The sequence below is a fragment of the Bubalus bubalis genome, chromosome 5, assembly GCF_019923935.1.
Source record: "Bubalus bubalis isolate 160015118507 breed Murrah chromosome 5, NDDB_SH_1, whole genome shotgun sequence".
NCBI classification, from domain to species: Eukaryota; Metazoa; Chordata; class Mammalia; order Artiodactyla; family Bovidae; genus Bubalus; species Bubalus bubalis.
The window spans coordinates 57,839,242-57,856,465 of record NC_059161.1 but is presented as its reverse complement, the minus strand read 5'-3'; the positions used below and the strand labels follow the sequence as shown (position 1 = coordinate 57,856,465).

The window sequence follows — 17,224 nt, the reverse complement described above, 5'->3', positions numbered from 1 at the left end:
GGTGGAGATTCAAGTGAACCAACAGACAGACCCATCACAGGAGCATATTTCTGGCCAAAATAAGTGAAGCAATGAGGGTCACTGAGCAAGTTCACTTGGGGCATGACCTTGGATAGATCCCACCTACTCTCTTCCAAGCTTTATCAAAATGATACTCAATTCAAACAGGCTGCGCTTTATGGTCACAATATCCATGGGTGGGCAATATGGAGCAGTAGCAAGCCAGAGATCTGGGGGGCCCTGGAGCAGGCAGCATGAGCATGAGCCTAGGTAGAACAAGGATAAATCATTAGCAACTCTGTCTCCCGAGAATCGAGAATCGATGCCACCATTAGGCAAGAGACTAAGGTCATAGTCTCTACATGTAACCGGCCAACTTTCTAACACACCTATGAAAAGGCAAACAAATGAAGAGTTCAGTGCAGTCCATATGTAACACTTAAAAGGATTTCAACTTAACCCCAAGTCAATCCTACCTCTGATATTCAGGGCTTCGGACTTTTTCTCCTTTTTCATCGTCTCTTCTGGCTCATTCTGGGTGTTCAGGGAATCACCTGCATTCAAAGAAGAAACCTCGTGTTGTGTATAAGTTCTACAAGCAAAAAGAACCAATGGACTCAAAACACAGTTTTGTTATTTTCAAATCCTACTACCTTCCCAGATTCCCGCCTCTCCAAACACGCAGTCCAATTTTGGCCTTGAAATGAGCCTTGTGATTTAAAAAAAAAGGGGGGGGGGGCATGAGAACCCACCCTCATCCCCCCCAAACCTTTAACTCGCAAGGAGACTGAAGGATGCGCAAAGGGGTAGGAGGGCAAACAAGGCGCAGATAGCTACAATGGAGGGGGAGGGGTGCTATCTGTTGCCCAATAATAATAACTGATCTCCAAGGAAATCAATACTCTTATACAAGGAGACTCCTATACAAGAGGGAGGGGGAAAGAGGGGCCCAAGGATCCAGGAGGAAAAAGAGAAATTGTAGGAATATGTTCAGTTAGCGGCAGAGACCTAAAGCCGGCCTGCAGTGGAAATCGATTACTTTTAAGCAGGCAGGTATAAAAGAGGGCGAGGAGGAAGGGACCGCGCGGGAGGAGGGAAGGGCAACGCGGGCCAGAGGATGCAACCGAAAGGCACCTGCTACGTTTGAGAACACTGTGGCCCCCTTCTCATCCTTCCTGTCCACCGATGACGCGCGGAGGGTCAAGGCAGAGTCGCGGCCGGGGGCGGGCAGGGCGCCGGCGTGCCAGCCTTGGGGATCCCCGAAAGCGCCGCGGCTGCCGACCCCGGCCGCGGGCTGCGGATGCTGCTGCTGCTGCAGTCGGCGGCGGCGGCGCCCACAGCAGGCGAACCAGGCGGGGCAGTCCTGGAAGATGAGCAGCCCCACCACGTTGACCGCCAGCCCCAGGGCGCCCACGATGAGCACCAGTTCAGGGTCATCAATGCGCTCGGGCCGTGCCAAGCGCAGCACGGCCTCCACGAAGATGGTGAAGCAAAGCGCGGTGAGGAAGACTGCGTTGCTGAGCGCGCCCACTACCTCGGCGCGGGCGTAGCCGTAGGTGGCGCCCAGCCCCCCGCGGGGGCGCCGGGCGATGTAGCCGGCGCTCAGCCCCACGCACAGCGAGATCAGGTCCGAGAGCATGTTGAAGGAGTCGGAGAGAAGCGCGATGGAGTTGCCCAGGTAGCCCGACACCAGCTCCGCCACGAAGAAGGCGACGGTGAGCACGAGCATGAAGAGCAGGCGGCACGTCTTGCCGGAGTAGCGGCCCATCCCGGCCCGGCCGGACGCCCCGCGCCGCCTCCGCCGCCACAGGTGGGGCGCGACGTCCTGGACTCCGCGGTGCCCCGGTCCCCGCCTCCCGGGCCGCCCTGCCCGCTGGCGCCCGGGGCTTCTTATAAGGCGGAGGCGGAGGCCGGCGGTCCCAGTCCTCGCACGTCCAGAGTCTAAAGGAGGGGCCGGGCGGGACCTTCCGCCGCCTCCCCGGCCGCTGCCCCTCCCTCGGTGCTCGGCCTCACTTGGCACGTGGCCACCGGCCAGTGTCTGTGCTCCTAAGAACGGAAGTGGGCAGAGAGGGGAGCTGCCCAAAAGAGGGGGCGTGCCTGCACGGCACTCGTCACAGACACCCCCTAAGCAGCGGTGGGGTTCACCCGACGACCCGCTTCTGAAGTCCCTCGGGTCACCTGGGCCGTGACTGTTGACTCAGGGATAAGGACCTTGACTGCTGTGGGGTGTGTTCGCAGTGGTGGACGTGAGCACCTTCGTGTACGTGCCCAGACACCAATTCATTCCCCACTAACCCGGGAGCACTGACCTGTCCCCCACTGCCCTTCCCGTGCTTCCTGCCTTGCATTTCTGAAGTTTGAGCTGACTCGGGGTTCCTACTCCACTACCACCGTAGTAGAGCTATTTTATTCCACTCTTCTTGTTCACAGCCTTCTTAAAGGGCACGTTGTCGCTTCTGTCACCCCTTCATGGCCCAGCATCTTCCCTTGAGGATCTTGGCTCACAAGGCGGCCTTCCGGAGATAAGCCGCAGGCAGCCCTGGGGGAGAGGGCAGATTGGACTTCTGTGCGTCCGGCCTCCCACCCAGCGCTCAGAAAGGCAGTTTCTTTGCAGTAGGTGCAGGTCCTTGGGCCACCAAAGAAGCCAGGGTCGGCCCCCTCTGTATACTTGTCTCGTTCTCAGTTGAAGAGAGTATCTCTTCACCGCTGTGGGTCCCTCCCAACATGACCTGATACTCAAGAGTTCAGTGACTGACCTACATGAAGACTTATCCCAAACAGAGCCCTTCTGTTGAGAACAGGCTGTAGTCCAAGTGAAGAAGCCCAGAAGAGGGTTTCTCAGGGAGAAACCAAGGACAGGTGTCCTGAAAAAAGGGTGTTTGCTCCTGGTCAGTTCAGGGAGTGGGGTGAGGGGAACCCTTGCAGGTTTCCTTTATTGGTTTGTTTCAGTGTTATACCTTTGTCTCATTCTGAAGAAGATCTGAGGGTGAAGTCAGATGATCGCTCTTCTCCCTCCCCCATTCCCCAACTCCTGAACTTTAACCATTGATAAACACACACACACACACGCGCACGCGCGCGCACGCACACACACATCTGGTTTTGGCTTGGAAATGAATAAAAATGTCTCACTCCAAAAAAGCCACAGAATCCATTCACGGAACATTCTAATCCTAGTTCCCATTGCCTTAGCCTTGTAAATCATGATCTTGTCTTTTAATGGTCCATGAGGGGCCTTAAAAAGCATGCAAAAAACTCCTGAATCTGAGCATTCCACCGAATATCAGGTGAGCCTTGAAATTCTAAATTCGGGGAGACTATTATGCATTCCTTTCCCACTTCCAGGAAAATATCACTACATTGAGAACTGAGGAAATTGATCTTTCAAAGTCTTCTCTAAAAATTAATATTAAAATGATCAAGAACGTAAAAGCAATAAGGAGATACAGGCCAATGAAAATTTTGAAGCTGAGTGGCCTCACACAAGTTCTTTAATTGTCCAGGCCGGTTTTAACTATTGTAAAGAGGGAGTAATAACAGTGTATTCTCACAGGGTTATGAGGATTGAATGGGTTAGTAGGCATAAAGTGACTATAACAGTGATATTGTAACAGATTATAATAGCAAGCAGTCAATAAATGTTAGCTGCTGATTAAAAAAAAAAAAAAGCAGACAGGAAGAAATAGAAGGTATGGAGTGAGGAAAAAGAAACTGGACAAGAGGAGGGAAGAGTGAAGTGATCCAGAAGGCCACACTCAGTTCAGTTTCATTTGGTTGCTCAGTCCTCTCCGACTCTTTGCGACCCCATGGACTGCAGTACACCAGGCTTCCCTGTCCATCATCAACTCCCAGAGCTTGCTCAAATGCCTGTCCATCAAGTCGGTGATGCCATCCAACCATCTTATCCTATGTTGTCCCCTTCTCCTCCTGCCTTCAATCTTGCCCAGCATCAGGGTCATTTCCAATGAGTCAGTTCTTTGCATCAGGTGGCCAAAGTATTGGCATTTCAGCTTCAGCATCAATCCTTCCAATGAATGCTCAGGACTGATTTCTTTTAAGATTGACTGGTTTGATCTCCTTGCTGTCCAACGGACTCTCAAGAGTCTTGCCCAACACCAAAATTCAAAAGCATTCATTCTTTGGTGCTCAGCTTTCTTTATAGTCCAACTCTCACATCCATACATGACTACTGGAAAAATCATAGCTTTGACTAGATGAACCTTTGTCAGCAAAGTAATGTCTCTGCTTTTTAATATGATTTTTAATCTAGGTGTGTCATAGCTTTCCTTCCAAGCAAGCAAGTTTTTCTTCTGTCTTTTAATTTCATGGCAGTCACCATTTGCAGTGATCTTGGAGCCCCCCAAAATAAAGTCTGTCACTGTTTCCATTGTTTCACCATATTTCCACATATTCCCCATGAAGTGATGGAACCTGATACCATGATCTTAGGTTTTTGAATGTTGAGTTTTAAGCCAACTTTTTCACTCTCTTCTTTCACTTTCATCAAGAGGCTTTTAAGTTCTTCTTTGCTTTCTGCCATAAGGGTCATGTCATTTGCACATCTGAGGTTATTGATATTTTTCCCAACAATTTTGATTCCAGCTTGTGCTTCATCCAGCCTGCATTTCCCATGATGTATTCTCCAAGCCAAGCTTCAGCAACACATGAACCGTGAACTTCCAGATGTTCAAGCTGGTTTTAGAAAAGGCAGAGGAACCAGAGATCAAATTGCCAACATCTGCTGGATCATGGAAAAAGCAAGAGAGTTCCAGAAAAATATCTATTTCTGCTTTATTGACTATGCCAAAGCCTTTGACTGTGTGGATCACAATAAACTGTGGAAAATTCTGAAAGAGATGGGAATACCAGACCACCTGACCTGCCTCTTGAGAAACCTATATGCAGATCAGGAAGCAACAGGTAGAACTGGACATGGAACAACAGACTGATTCCCAATAGGAAAAGGAGTATGTCAAGGCTGTATACTGTCACCCTGCTTATTTAATTTATATGCAGAATACATCATGAGAAATTCTGGGCTGGAAGAAGCACAAGCTGGAATCAAGTTTGCCGGGAGAAATATCAATAACCTCAGATATGCAGATGACACCACCCTTATGGCAGAAAGTGAAGAGGAACTCAAAAGCCTCTTGATGACAGTGAAAGAGGAGAGTGAAAAAGTTGGCTTAAAGTTCAACATTCAGAAAACTAAGATCATAGCATCTGGTCCCATCATTTCATGGCAAGTAGATGGGGAAACAGTGGAAATAGTGTCAGACTTTATTTTTGGGGGGCTCCAAAATCACTGCAGATGGTGACTGCAGCCATGAAATTAAAAGACGCTTACTCCTTGGAAGGAAAGTTATGACCAACATAGATAGCATATTCAAAAGCAGAGACATTACTTTGTCAACAAAGGTCCATCTAGTCAAGGCTATGGTTTTTCCAGTAGTCATGTATGGATGTGAGAGTTGGACTGTGAAGAAAGCTGAGCACCAAAGAATTGATGCTTTTGAAGTGTGGTGTTGGAGAAGACTCTTGAGAGTCCGTTGGACTGCAAGGAGATCCAACCAGTCCATTCTAAAGGAGATCAGTCCTGGGTGTTCTTTGGAAGGAATGATGCTAAAGCTGAAACTCCAATACTTTGGCCACCTCATGCGAAGAGTTGACCCATTGGAAAAGACTCTGATGCTGGGAGGGAATGGGGTCAGGAGGAAAAGGGGACGACAGAGGATGAGATGGCTGGATGGCATCACTGACTCGATGGACATGAGTTTGTGTGAACTCCGGGAGTTGGTGATGGACAGGGAGGACTGGCGTGCTGCAATTCATGGGGTCGCAAAGAGTCGGACATGACTGAGTGACTGAACTGAACTCTGCATATAAGTTAAATAAGCAGGGTGACAATATATAGCCTTGATGTACTCCTTTCCCGATTTGGAACCAGTCTGTTGTTCCATGTCCAGTTCTAACTGCTGCTTCTTGACCTGCATACAGATTTCTCAGGAGGCAGGTCAGGTGGTCTGGTATTCTCATCTCTTTAAGAACTTTCCACAGTTTGTTGTGATCCACATAGTCAAAGGCTTTGGCATAGTCAATAAAGCAGAAATAGATGTTTCTCTGGAACTCTCTTGCCTTTTAAATGGTCCAGTGGATGTTGGCAATATGATCTCTTATTCCTCTGCCTTTCCTAAATCTAGCTTGAACATCTGGAAGTTCATGGTTCACATACTATTGAAGCCTGGCTTGGAGAATTTTGAGCATATTCTCACATAAGAATATGAGCATATGAGAATTGAGAGTATATTTGCATAGGTATTAGTAATACAGCACATGTAACAGAATTACTAACTGAGGCAGACTCTAATTTGAGAAGAGTGATGCCCAAGTAGTGCAGACTATGAGTCCCCTGAGACATGTAATCTATGAGAGCAAGCCAAGCAGTCACCACAAAAGAAAGAGGCCTTTTGGAGATAACTTGACATTGCTAACACAGACCCCGCTGACTGCGCTTCTCTGTCATTCACAACTACAAGAAAAACCTTAGAGCAGCAGGACTATCTCACTTGTGCCTGTTGCCCAGTCATTCCCCTAGCCGAAGGCAGATAAGAAGAATTATGTCATTGCCCCAGAGGGCAATCGATAGAACCTGAAAGCCAGCGACCAAGTAAGCATAGGTGGGAGCTGTAGCGCCCTGCCTTGAAGAAAGGCTAAAGGCTAAGGGTATCAACCAAAAGCATTTAGGAAAATGTTTTGACTAAATAACCATAACTACATATATATACATATGTATTTGTATATATACACATATAGTTGTGTGTACATGTATATAGTTGTGTTGTTGTTTAGTCACTAAGTCATGTACAACTCCTTGCAACCCCATGGACTGCAGCACTCCAGGATTTCCTGTCCTTCACTAACTCCTGGAGTTTGCTCAAACTCACTTCCATTGAGTCAGTGATGCTATTCAACAATTTCATAGTTGTCTGCATGTATACATATATAAGAGGTTTCCCAGGTGAAGCTAGTGGTAAAGAACCTGCCTGCCAGTGCAGGAGATGCCAGAGATGTAGGTTCAATCCGTGGGTCAGGAAGGTCACCTGGAAGAGGGCACCAATTCACTCCAGTATTCTTGCCTGGAGAATTCCATGGACAGAGGAGCTTGGCGGGCTACAGTCCATGGGTCACAAAGAGTCAGACATGACTGAAGTGACTTAGCATGCATGCACTCACGCATACATATACATAGTTGGTGTCTGTGTATATATACAAAAACATCTATATATATATAGGTTATATATAATCTAAGTTAATCACCAAAAATTTAGACTGTATCTTACAGTTATTATAAATTATGAGGTTTTAGTAGTTTTGTTCATTGAGTTCTGATTCTCTGCCCAACCCTGTGCTGAGCACTTTATAGTCATTATCTCACTTCATCTTTGGAGAAGGAAATGACAACCCACTCCGGTACTCTTGCCTGGAAAATCCCACGGATGGAGAAGCCTCTAGGCTATAGTCTATGGTGGGCTACAGTCTATGGAGTCACAAAGAGTCGGACACAACTGGGTGACTTCACTTTCACTTTCACTTTTTCACTTCATCTTCATAAGAGCCCCATAAAATAAGTACAGGCAGACTTCAGAGATACTTCAGATTTGGTTCCAGACCACCTCAATAAAGTAAATATCACATAAAGTGAATCACAGGAGCTTTGGGTTTCCCAGTGCATTTAAAAGTTATGTTTAAACTGTACTGTGGTCTTTAAAGTTTGCAATAGCATTATGTCTAAAAAAAATGTACATACTTTGATTGAAAATGCTTTATTGCTTAAAAAATTACAATCATCACCTGAGCCTTTACTGAGTCATGGTAGTAACATAGAGATCATTGATCACAGATCACCAAACAAATACAATAGTTATGAAAAAATTTGAAACACCTTGAGACTTTCCATAATGTGACACAAAGACAAAAAGTGAGCAAATGCCCTTGGAAAAATGGCACCAATAGACTTCCTTTAATGCAGGGTTGCCACAAACCTTTGATTTGTAAAATACACAATATCTGTCTTCCAAGCGCAATTAATCAAAGCACAATAAAATAAGGAATATTTTATGCAAATACATGTCTGCATTTACTTTGTAAGTCACGAACATAAAGCCCTAAAGATTTTAAGATTTTTGTAACATCTTATGGTAAAACACAATAATTTATTAGCTAACCCAAAAAATTGCCTAAGATCGCACAATCTGTAAATGATAAAACAGAAATACTGTCTAGGCATCAAACTCTTCAGTGTACTTTTACACTTTGCCCCCACATTATACTAATTTGATCATTCTTAAAACTTCTTTTGTTCTAAACAAATGAAAGAACTTTTTTTAAAGTTCATCATCTACTGGTACAGGACTTGATGTGCTACAATTCATTAAGTCTGATTATGACACCCAAAATTCTTTTACATTGGTGCCGGGAGCCAGCGTGAGGAACTCCACCCGTGGCAAAGGTCATGAGGAAGGAAGCTTGGCATACGCAAAGGTGGGATCGAGCCTCAGGAGTCTCCCTGGAAATTCTCGAGCGTCTACCCCCAAAACCAGAGTCTGCCTACTTTACTGCTTTGTGCTCTCATCTACACCTCTGATTTTATGGGGGGCTGTCCCCCACCACCTCTCTTGGAGAAGGAGTTAACTTAAAGCTCCAGTTAATAAAGTTCCTGGGCGTGACAAGAGTGTTTTAGTTCACAAACTCCTTTGGAAGTTTTCTAGCCTGCCTGAACAGGTTCTTCCAGCCACATGTGATTGTTCACAGCCTCCCAACCATGAGAGGCATGAGATGTTCTAAACTTTCTAAATACAGATTCCTTTGAGCAGTTAGAAGATTATTAGTATAGTATAGTGGGTTGATTAGAAATTATATTAGTGAAGGGTTTTCATTTATTGGGCCAATGTTTGCTGCTAAGTTTCCATATCCCTTACCTACTGTGTTCCTGGGAGTGTATTGATTAATATAGTTGGTGTATAGGAATGTAAGTAGTAGCTTTAATGTTTGTAACCTTGGGCCCTTGAGTTAATTCTTTTCTTGTTATAGCCCACCACACCTTTGCCCTATAGGAATGCAACTTTATCTAATGCTTTCGGAGGGTAGCGCCTGACTTTAGAATAATCACCTTTAGAGAAAAATAAGTTTTCTGAAGAAAGGATCATAAAATGTTAATAGGCCTCCTGGCCAGAAGATGATGTAAATCACCTAAACTTTTGCATATGATAAGTTTGCAGGAAGAAAGCCTGGCTTCAATAAGGATCAAGGACTGCTGACCTTGCATGACTCTACCCCTTCCTCCATTATCCTCTATGCACAACTTAAGGTATAAAAACTACTTTGGAAAATAAAGTGTGGGCCTTGCTCACCGAAGCTTGGTCTCCCCATGATGTTCTTTCTCTCACCTTCTGGCTGAATTCCCATCTGGAGCGTGGAGGCTCGCCAAGCCTACTAATTTTGCCTGGGCTTCTAAGATCTAACCGGGGAGGCCTTAGTGTCTCCTCTCCTTCGGGAGAACGGGAGGACGCCTGTGGCCTATGTAGGTGGCACAAATTCCTTGTCTTGGAATTTTATTGGTTTTCCACGTAAACCAAGTTATTCAGCCTCTTTTCTTCACTGAATTTCTTTGCTGAGCTATCCCTATTTAACCACTTTTTATATCTTTAATTCTATCATATCCTGATCGCCGATGCCATCTCCCCTTCGAATTCCCTGGATCCACCAGGGCTGGACCCCAGCACATTGGCGTTTAGCTCAGAAACTAAAAAGACTATTTTTTTTAGAAATTGAAAAGGCAGCTGTTATTGTTTTCATTTTTCAGTTCTCCTTGACAAGAGAAGATGCTTCCTTCAGAGAAAAGAGCAGACATCTTGTCCAAGGCAGCAAATTCTTACTCAAAAGAAGAGGTGGCTCTTTTTCTGCACAGCACTGTCTTCAGACTGCAAATACATAATCAAAGGATGGCCCTTTCTCATCATCAGCCCAGCTCCAAACATGCTGAGCATATTACAAACATGACTTTTCAAAAGGAAATTGCTTCTCTAGGTAGCTGAGGAATCTTATGTACAAATCAGTTCTTCATTGATAAATTCATATAATACGTATATTTGTAACAGTTTGTAACTCAAAGGTATTTTTTGTACACAAAAGTATGTATTTCTCTTTCATGAAGATTTTTAGAATACATTAAAACTTAAAAGATGCTTTAATTGAGGTGACTTTTTTTAAATAATAAAGGCATGAGACAAAAAAAGATAAAAATTAGGTAATGGTCCACACCACTTTGGGCTGTTGATAGGGAGAAATTGTCAACATTTACATTATAGCCCATGAGAAGGAGGCAGCTCTGATATGAATTTAGAGCTGTGCTATTAGCCTGTCCTGGAGAAGGAAATGGCAACCCACTCCAGTATTCTTGCCTGGAGAATGGACAGAGGTGTCTGGTGGGCTACAGTCCATGGGTTGTAGTTGGAAACAACTACACAATTGGACACACAAAAAGTTGGACATGACTCAGCAACTTACACACAAGCACACACTGGCTCAAAAGTGAGCCAGGCAAGGATTTTGACCTTGGCAAATCAAAGCTGCTTATCACCTATGACTGTTGTTATAGATGCAGTGATATTCTAATGGGCCTTCGCGAGCATGAGTTTTTAAGACTGTTTTTAGTTATGCTTCAGTCTTATTGTGCAAAGAAAGTGGGAGAGAGAGTAGTTTGCTCTCAGAAACTGCAGGGAAATTGCACCAGAGGAAGAGAGAAAGATGCAAAAAAGAAAAGGAGATGCACATCTATCTAAATATACTTAGAGGGGATTACATTAGATCAGACTGGGAACTGGGAACCAAAGATATCTTTCAGAGACAGGAAGGCAAGACACCGGATGGCTGATTGGCATCGAGGAATGCACCTCACCAGCCCCAGAGGGAACCAGAGGTAGGGAGCTATTCAAAGTCATCCTTAGAATGGACTTATGGTTGCCAAGGCTGAGGAGGGGGATAGATTGGGAGTTTGGGTTAGCAGATGCAAACTATTACATATGAGAAGGATAAACGACAAGGTCCTACTGGGTAGCAAAGGGAACTATATCTGATATCATGTGACAAGCCATCATGGAAAAGAATATGAAAAAAGAATGTATGTATATGTATAACTAATCACTTTGTTGTACAGTAGAAATTAACACAATAGTGTAAATTAACTGTACTTCAATAAAATAAATTTTAAAAAATTTAAAAAATAGAAGTCTAGTTTAAAAAAAAAAGTCATCCTCTTAAAGCTGCTGTACCATTGAAATAAAAGCAACTGGGGAATCCAGCAATTATCCTATGTCCATCCCATTGTCATGTGCTGGGGATGTGGAGGGCAAGCCCTTTCTTTGTTTCTTTAGTTTGTAGATCTTCAGATGGAGGAGAGGATACCTAAGAAGCCCCTGAGGAGCCTCACTTGCCCTCGGCTTGAGTAAGAGCCTGAACATGAAGTGGATGCCCCATGGGATGAGACGGTAAGGCTCTGGGGAGCAGTGAGTGATTTTGCATATAGAACTGAGATGAACTGTAGTTGGAGGGCAGACTATGTAGAGCATTTTTTTCCAAAGATGGCCACAACATTATCTCCCATTCAACATGTTTTATCATAGGCAGACCTTGACGCTCCTTCCATTCAGAAACAGGTCTGAGGGCTTGACACTCCTTCCATCTTCTCACTTGCTTGTATCCCATACAATCTGAGTTTGGGCCAGAAAAGGCATTGAGGCATCTACCTTGTTTGATGGGACACTCATGTTTGAAACCTGAGCCACCACAGACGATGTCTTGAGGTGATGGTCTGTGAGGAAACCAAGCCACACAGCGAGGGCCTGTGTCGGTGGTCCAGTAAGCAGTCCTTTCAGCCCAAGAGCCAGACATACGGTGATGCAGTCTCCGGCCATCACCTTGCCACCCTCAGCCTTAGAATCTTCCCAGTTGAGGCCCCAGACAAGCTGTTCCCACTGTGTCCTTTCCCAGTTCCTGCCCAGAGAATCCCGAGTATAGTATCATCAGATGAATGTTGTTTTACCCCACTGTTTGTAATGGTTTGTTACATAGTTAAGTAGAATGAGGAACCACCATGTAAAGACTGGAAGAGCTATACAAAATTCCTACATAATTTGGAGCTATTTGAGAGGAGAAAGTAGGAAGATTAGCATAGAATATTTAAGGTATTATTGGGCTTCCCTGGTGGCTCAGATGGTCAAGAATCTGCCTACAGGAGACCCAGGTTCGATCCCTGGGTTGGGAAGATCCCTGAGAGAAGGGAATGGCTACCGACTCCGGTATTCCTGCCTGGAGAACCCCATGGCCCGAGGAGCCTGGTGGGCTACAGTCCATGGGGTCTATTATTAGAGTGATTCAAAGCAAAATGGTTATCATGGATGTGGGGGTTTGCCTGCTCCTGCGGGACCCGTCGGGAACAGACAGAATTAGGACATCCAGGACAGGAAAAAGGAGGATGAGGCACAGTGAAGGGGATCAAGGCAAGAACACAATAGTCCAAGGCCACACCCAACTTAGACTTTGGGCTCACTTGGAAAAAGCTTTTCAAGTGAGATGACCCAACTCAGAGAGGTGAGAGTTGATGAGATTTGTTTGGAAAACAGCTGCTTTTGGCAGGCCCCTGAACACTGACTTCATTTCTCTCACTGTGATAAGGGGGGAAAAAACTACATTGGAAAAATAAATGCCTGACCCAGAAAACAAGGACCAAATAAAAGGGGGAAACGTCCAACAAAAACACCAGCCTTATGTGGAGTAGAGAAAGAAAAGGAGCAACTTTAAGAATTTGATTAAACCATGAAACCATGAACAGTTCAACTGAGCCTTCTGAGAGAAGAGCAGGAAGAGAGCCGGGAAAACCCTGGAGGCCCCTCCCACACTTCAGAACAGAAGACAGAAGATCAGTCAAGGGCTGTGGGAAGACGGACAGTCGCTGAAGGGTCGGAAAGCAGGAGCAGGGGCAACAGGGCGAGCTTGCAACATCCAGACAGCTTCAGCTAAGAAATCTACGGAGAACGGCCCTCAGGCAGAAGCCCACATGGGCTCGAGGGAGAAGCTTCCTTAGGAAGCAAGAGTCACAGGCCTCAGCAGCTCTGGAGATGGAGGTGGTGGCAGCAACCCCTGAGACATAGGACTGAGAGTGCAGACAGGGCAGAAATAGGAGCTCGAGATGGAAACGGAATCCAGGGGGCTGCTTGCTTGTATTCTCCATTCCTTCCTTCCCCCTCTTTCTCCCTCCCTCTCTCTTTCTCTCTCTCTCTCACACACAACCTGGAGCCTCAGAAGTCTTTAAAGCCTACTCTACAAATAGGCAGGAATATTTTAAACATTGCTTCCTGGAAAAGGATGCAATGTGTTTTTCAGATACAAAAATCTTGGTAGCATAATTAACCTCTTGTTGTGAGGTCTGCTGGCAGATCCGGGTCCGCTGGCACATGCTGACCCACCTCTGAGAGAAGCAGAAACCAAGAGGACTCCATCTGTCAGTCGCCCCTTCTCCTGACACTGTTGAGTCTCTGCTATGATCCTTTTAAGTGGTAATGAGGGCCTGCCTTATATTAAGTGCTGAGTTCTAGGAACTAAAATTTACCTATATTAAGTGCTCGAGCTCTGGGTTAATACTATGTGCTTCTGTCAAGCTTTTTGAACTCTATTTTTTTTTTATTTTTTATTATTATTATTAATATATATATTTTTTTTACTTTACAATATTGTATTGACTTTTCCATACATCAACATGCATCTGCCACGGGTGTACACATGTTCCCCATCCTGAACCCCCTCCTCCCTCCCTCCCCATACCATCCCTCTGAGTCATCCCAGTACACCAGCCCCAAGCTTCCTGTATCCTGCATCAAACCTGGACTGGCGATTCATTTCTTATATGATATTGTACATGTTTTAATGCCATTCTCCCAAATCATCCTCCCCTTCCTTCTCCCATGGAGTCCAAAAGACTGTTCTATATATCTGTGTCTCTTTTGCTGTCTCGCATACAGGGTTGTCGTTACCATCTTTCTAAATTCCATATATATGCGTTAGTATACTGTATTGGTGTTTTTCTTTCTGGCTTACTTCACTGTGCATAATAGGCTCCAGTTTCATCCACCTCATTAGAACTGATTCAAATGTATTCTTTTTAATGGGTGAGTAATACTCCATCATGTATATAAAAAGTGTGGCAGGACATTATTGACTTTGGGGTCAAACAATGAAGTGAAAGCCAAAATCCAGAAAGGTGAGTTGAAGCCAGAACCTGACTTAAGGGTGTCTGCCCACCAAAGACAAAGGATCTCGCCTTGGATTTTAACAGCCGTGTGACGGGGTATGATGCAAGAGACAAAACTGAGATGCAGGCATGGTGAGATCAGAGATCCCCTCATAAAGCTCAATCCTTTGGTAAAAGGTTGAATCAAAACAAATAATAAAATAAACACACAAAAACTCACTGCCTCGAAGGAGACAGCATGAAAACTTGCATGTTTCACTCTTGGTTTTGGGTAGAGAGAAGAATATCCCCTGTGGAAAGTTGGAACTATCCTCTGGCCTTCATGTGGGAATGCAGTCTAAATTCTCACTATAATTATCATCCTCAAGCAAAGAATTTTTTAACTGCTCACCAGTTTCTAATGGCTTCAGGGACCCAGTGAAAAGAAAAGTAAATCTTCTGTGGGAAAATGTATTTACAATCTTCCTCAAAAAATTCCCTCAAAGAAAATTCCACTGATCATGAGTTCACAATAAAACATCATGAAACTCACAAAACATGAAGAAGCAAACCATCTTGAGAGAGGCAGCAAAAATAATAAACAGCAGAATCAAGCATTCAAAAATTGCTGATTTTAAGAATATAAGATGCAGAAAATAAACTGAGCATATTTAATATATGGGAATAAGGGAAGGTTTGAAAAGTAAAAATAAAGATCAAGGCACTGTAAATGAAGAATACATTACTTGAGATTAAAAACTCAATAGAAGGCAGCCCTATTCCTCCCAGCCAGAGAGTTATCTTGATGCTATCATTTCACGTCACTCTGCAGTCTCTAATGAGTGATTCTTAACATTTGTGGGGCCTCGGTGTTCATTTAACTAATATACTTACTGTTCTAATCCATTTTAGTCATTGAGGAGATGGGTTTCAAAATTACCAAACACTGGACCCAAGGATTATACCCAAAGGAAAAAGTGGTTATTGTAGGAGGTGCAGGCCTTGAGAATACCAGCATCAATACTCTCCTGATAACTGTCTAGCCCGTCAAGGGAAGCCCTCAGTGAAGGGCACGTAAAATTGGAGAGTACTGGGGGGAGATGATTCCTCTGGTCTTACGTTTCCTTGAGGAGACTGCCATATTGGCTCTGACTGACCCCTTCATTCTTTCTCCATGGGAGAAGTCACTCCTAGAGTAAGAAAGTCTCCTTTTATTGGTGGGTTTAGTGAAAGTCACTCAGTCATGTCCAACTCTTTGTGACCCCATGAACTATACAGTCCATGGAATACTCCAGGTCAGAATACTGGAGAGGGTAGCCTTTCCCTTCTCCAGGGGATCTTCCCAACCCAGGGATCGAACCCAGGTCTCCCACATTGCAGGCAGATTCTTTACCAGCTGAGCCACCAGGGAAGCCTTGGTGGGTTTAGTGGAAGGAACAGAAGCCTGGCTCAGCCCCTCCCAGGTTTTATCCTTTGAACAATCTGCCCCTTGGAATGTCCATCCTCTCTGCTCCTGGGCCCACCTCTATGCCTCCCATTGTTGAGCTGGGCCCTGAAGAAGATGATGGGTATGTTTACTGCTGAGATAAGTATTAGGAAGCTATTGGGACATCAAAGGTCCACCTTCCAATTCAGCCTTTATCAAAAACAATTTTTATTGCCATCTGACTATCTTTGCTCCCTTAGCTCTCAGTTAGTTCTAGGCTCATGAGTGGACATTATTTATTGGTCCCATGAAGTCCCAACAATGTCATCAATCAACTGGTCAGGGGCTGTAGAGCTGGTTGCCAGCTCCCCTCTCTTCTCTCCTGTAAAATCTCAAGGTGGTTTCTTCAAGTTAAGAATTAGACAGAAACAGGTGGTCTGTCCAGATAGTTCCTTCTTCAACCTGATTTCTTGGCTGCTCTTCTATCTAAGGAGTCAACCACTAGTTCTCATTGGCCTGAGTCAAGGACTATCATTTTTTTTCTATTGTCTATTGGGCTGATACATTTTTAGAGCTGTCACAGCAGACAAAGAACAACAGCCCAGATATACTTCATCAAAAATTACTTCATTCAAAATTCTCTGGAGACAACTTCTCAGATGTAGACAATAAATATCAGGACACAGACCGTGGAAGACATTCTTCTAAGAAAAAGGAGTCTCTAGATACCATTGCCTCTTATAAAAAATGATGACAAGACTAGCATTTGTCATAATTATCAGAGGCAGCTATACACAATGTGATTTATATAAATCACAGTGACTATTGTCTCCACAAAAGAGCAAGAAGAAGGCAAAAAGTAATAAATATATCCTTTATATCCTGTAAGCATCTGACCAAAAGAAAAAAAAAATAAGCTTACTTTTACTCCACTTTTTTTGGAAAGTAAACCTCTCAGTAAGGAAAATGGGACTATCTAGACAGAACTGCAGGAAAATGTTTAAAAGGCAAATCATCCTGAGTTATAGAGAGAGAGATATATATACACACATGTAGATGGGCTTCCCAGGTGGCGCTAGTGATGAAGAACCTGCCTGCCAATGCAGGAGATGTAAGAGATGCTGGTTCAGTCCCTGCATTGGGAATATTCCCTGGAGAAAGGCATGGCAACCCACTCCAGTATTCTTGCCTGGAGAACCCCATGGACAAAGGAGCCTAGTGAGCTACAGTCCATGGGGTTTCAAAGAGTCAGACTCAGCTGAGCACATAGCACATGGCATGGCCAGAAATGGTGATGGATCTATATGGATCATAAGCATGGATAATTGTGGGTGTTGGCCCAGGATGAGTTTGGCTGCCAGTCTATGGATGTGGAGCAGGCAAGGACTTGTCCACCAAGGAACTAACTGCTGCTAAGTCACTTCAGTCATGTCCAACTCTGTGTGACCCCATAGACGGCAGCCCACCAGGCTCCCATTACTGGGATTCTCAAGGCAAGAACACTGGAGTGGGTT

At 44.7% G+C, this 17,224-nt stretch overlaps 1 protein-coding gene across 2 annotated transcripts in view; it reads right to left on the bottom strand.

Annotated features, from left to right (window-relative positions):
• Window positions 1-17,224, bottom strand: part of SLC30A10 (solute carrier family 30 member 10) — a 34,768-nt gene that overhangs the window by 11,640 nt on the left and 5,904 nt on the right. The window contains exons 1-2 of one of the 2 annotated variants that reach the window (XM_006055947.4): window positions 1,135-1,903; window positions 477-554 (exon numbers count right to left, since the gene is read on the bottom strand). In XM_006055947.4, the coding sequence (XP_006056009.2) occupies window positions 477-554; window positions 1,135-1,768 (712 nt within the window). In that variant the 5' untranslated portion in view covers window positions 1,769-1,903. Of the gene's footprint in view, window positions 1-476; window positions 555-1,134; window positions 1,904-17,224 lie in introns of those variants that run through there. The other variant, XM_044943178.2, reaches the window with a different exon arrangement.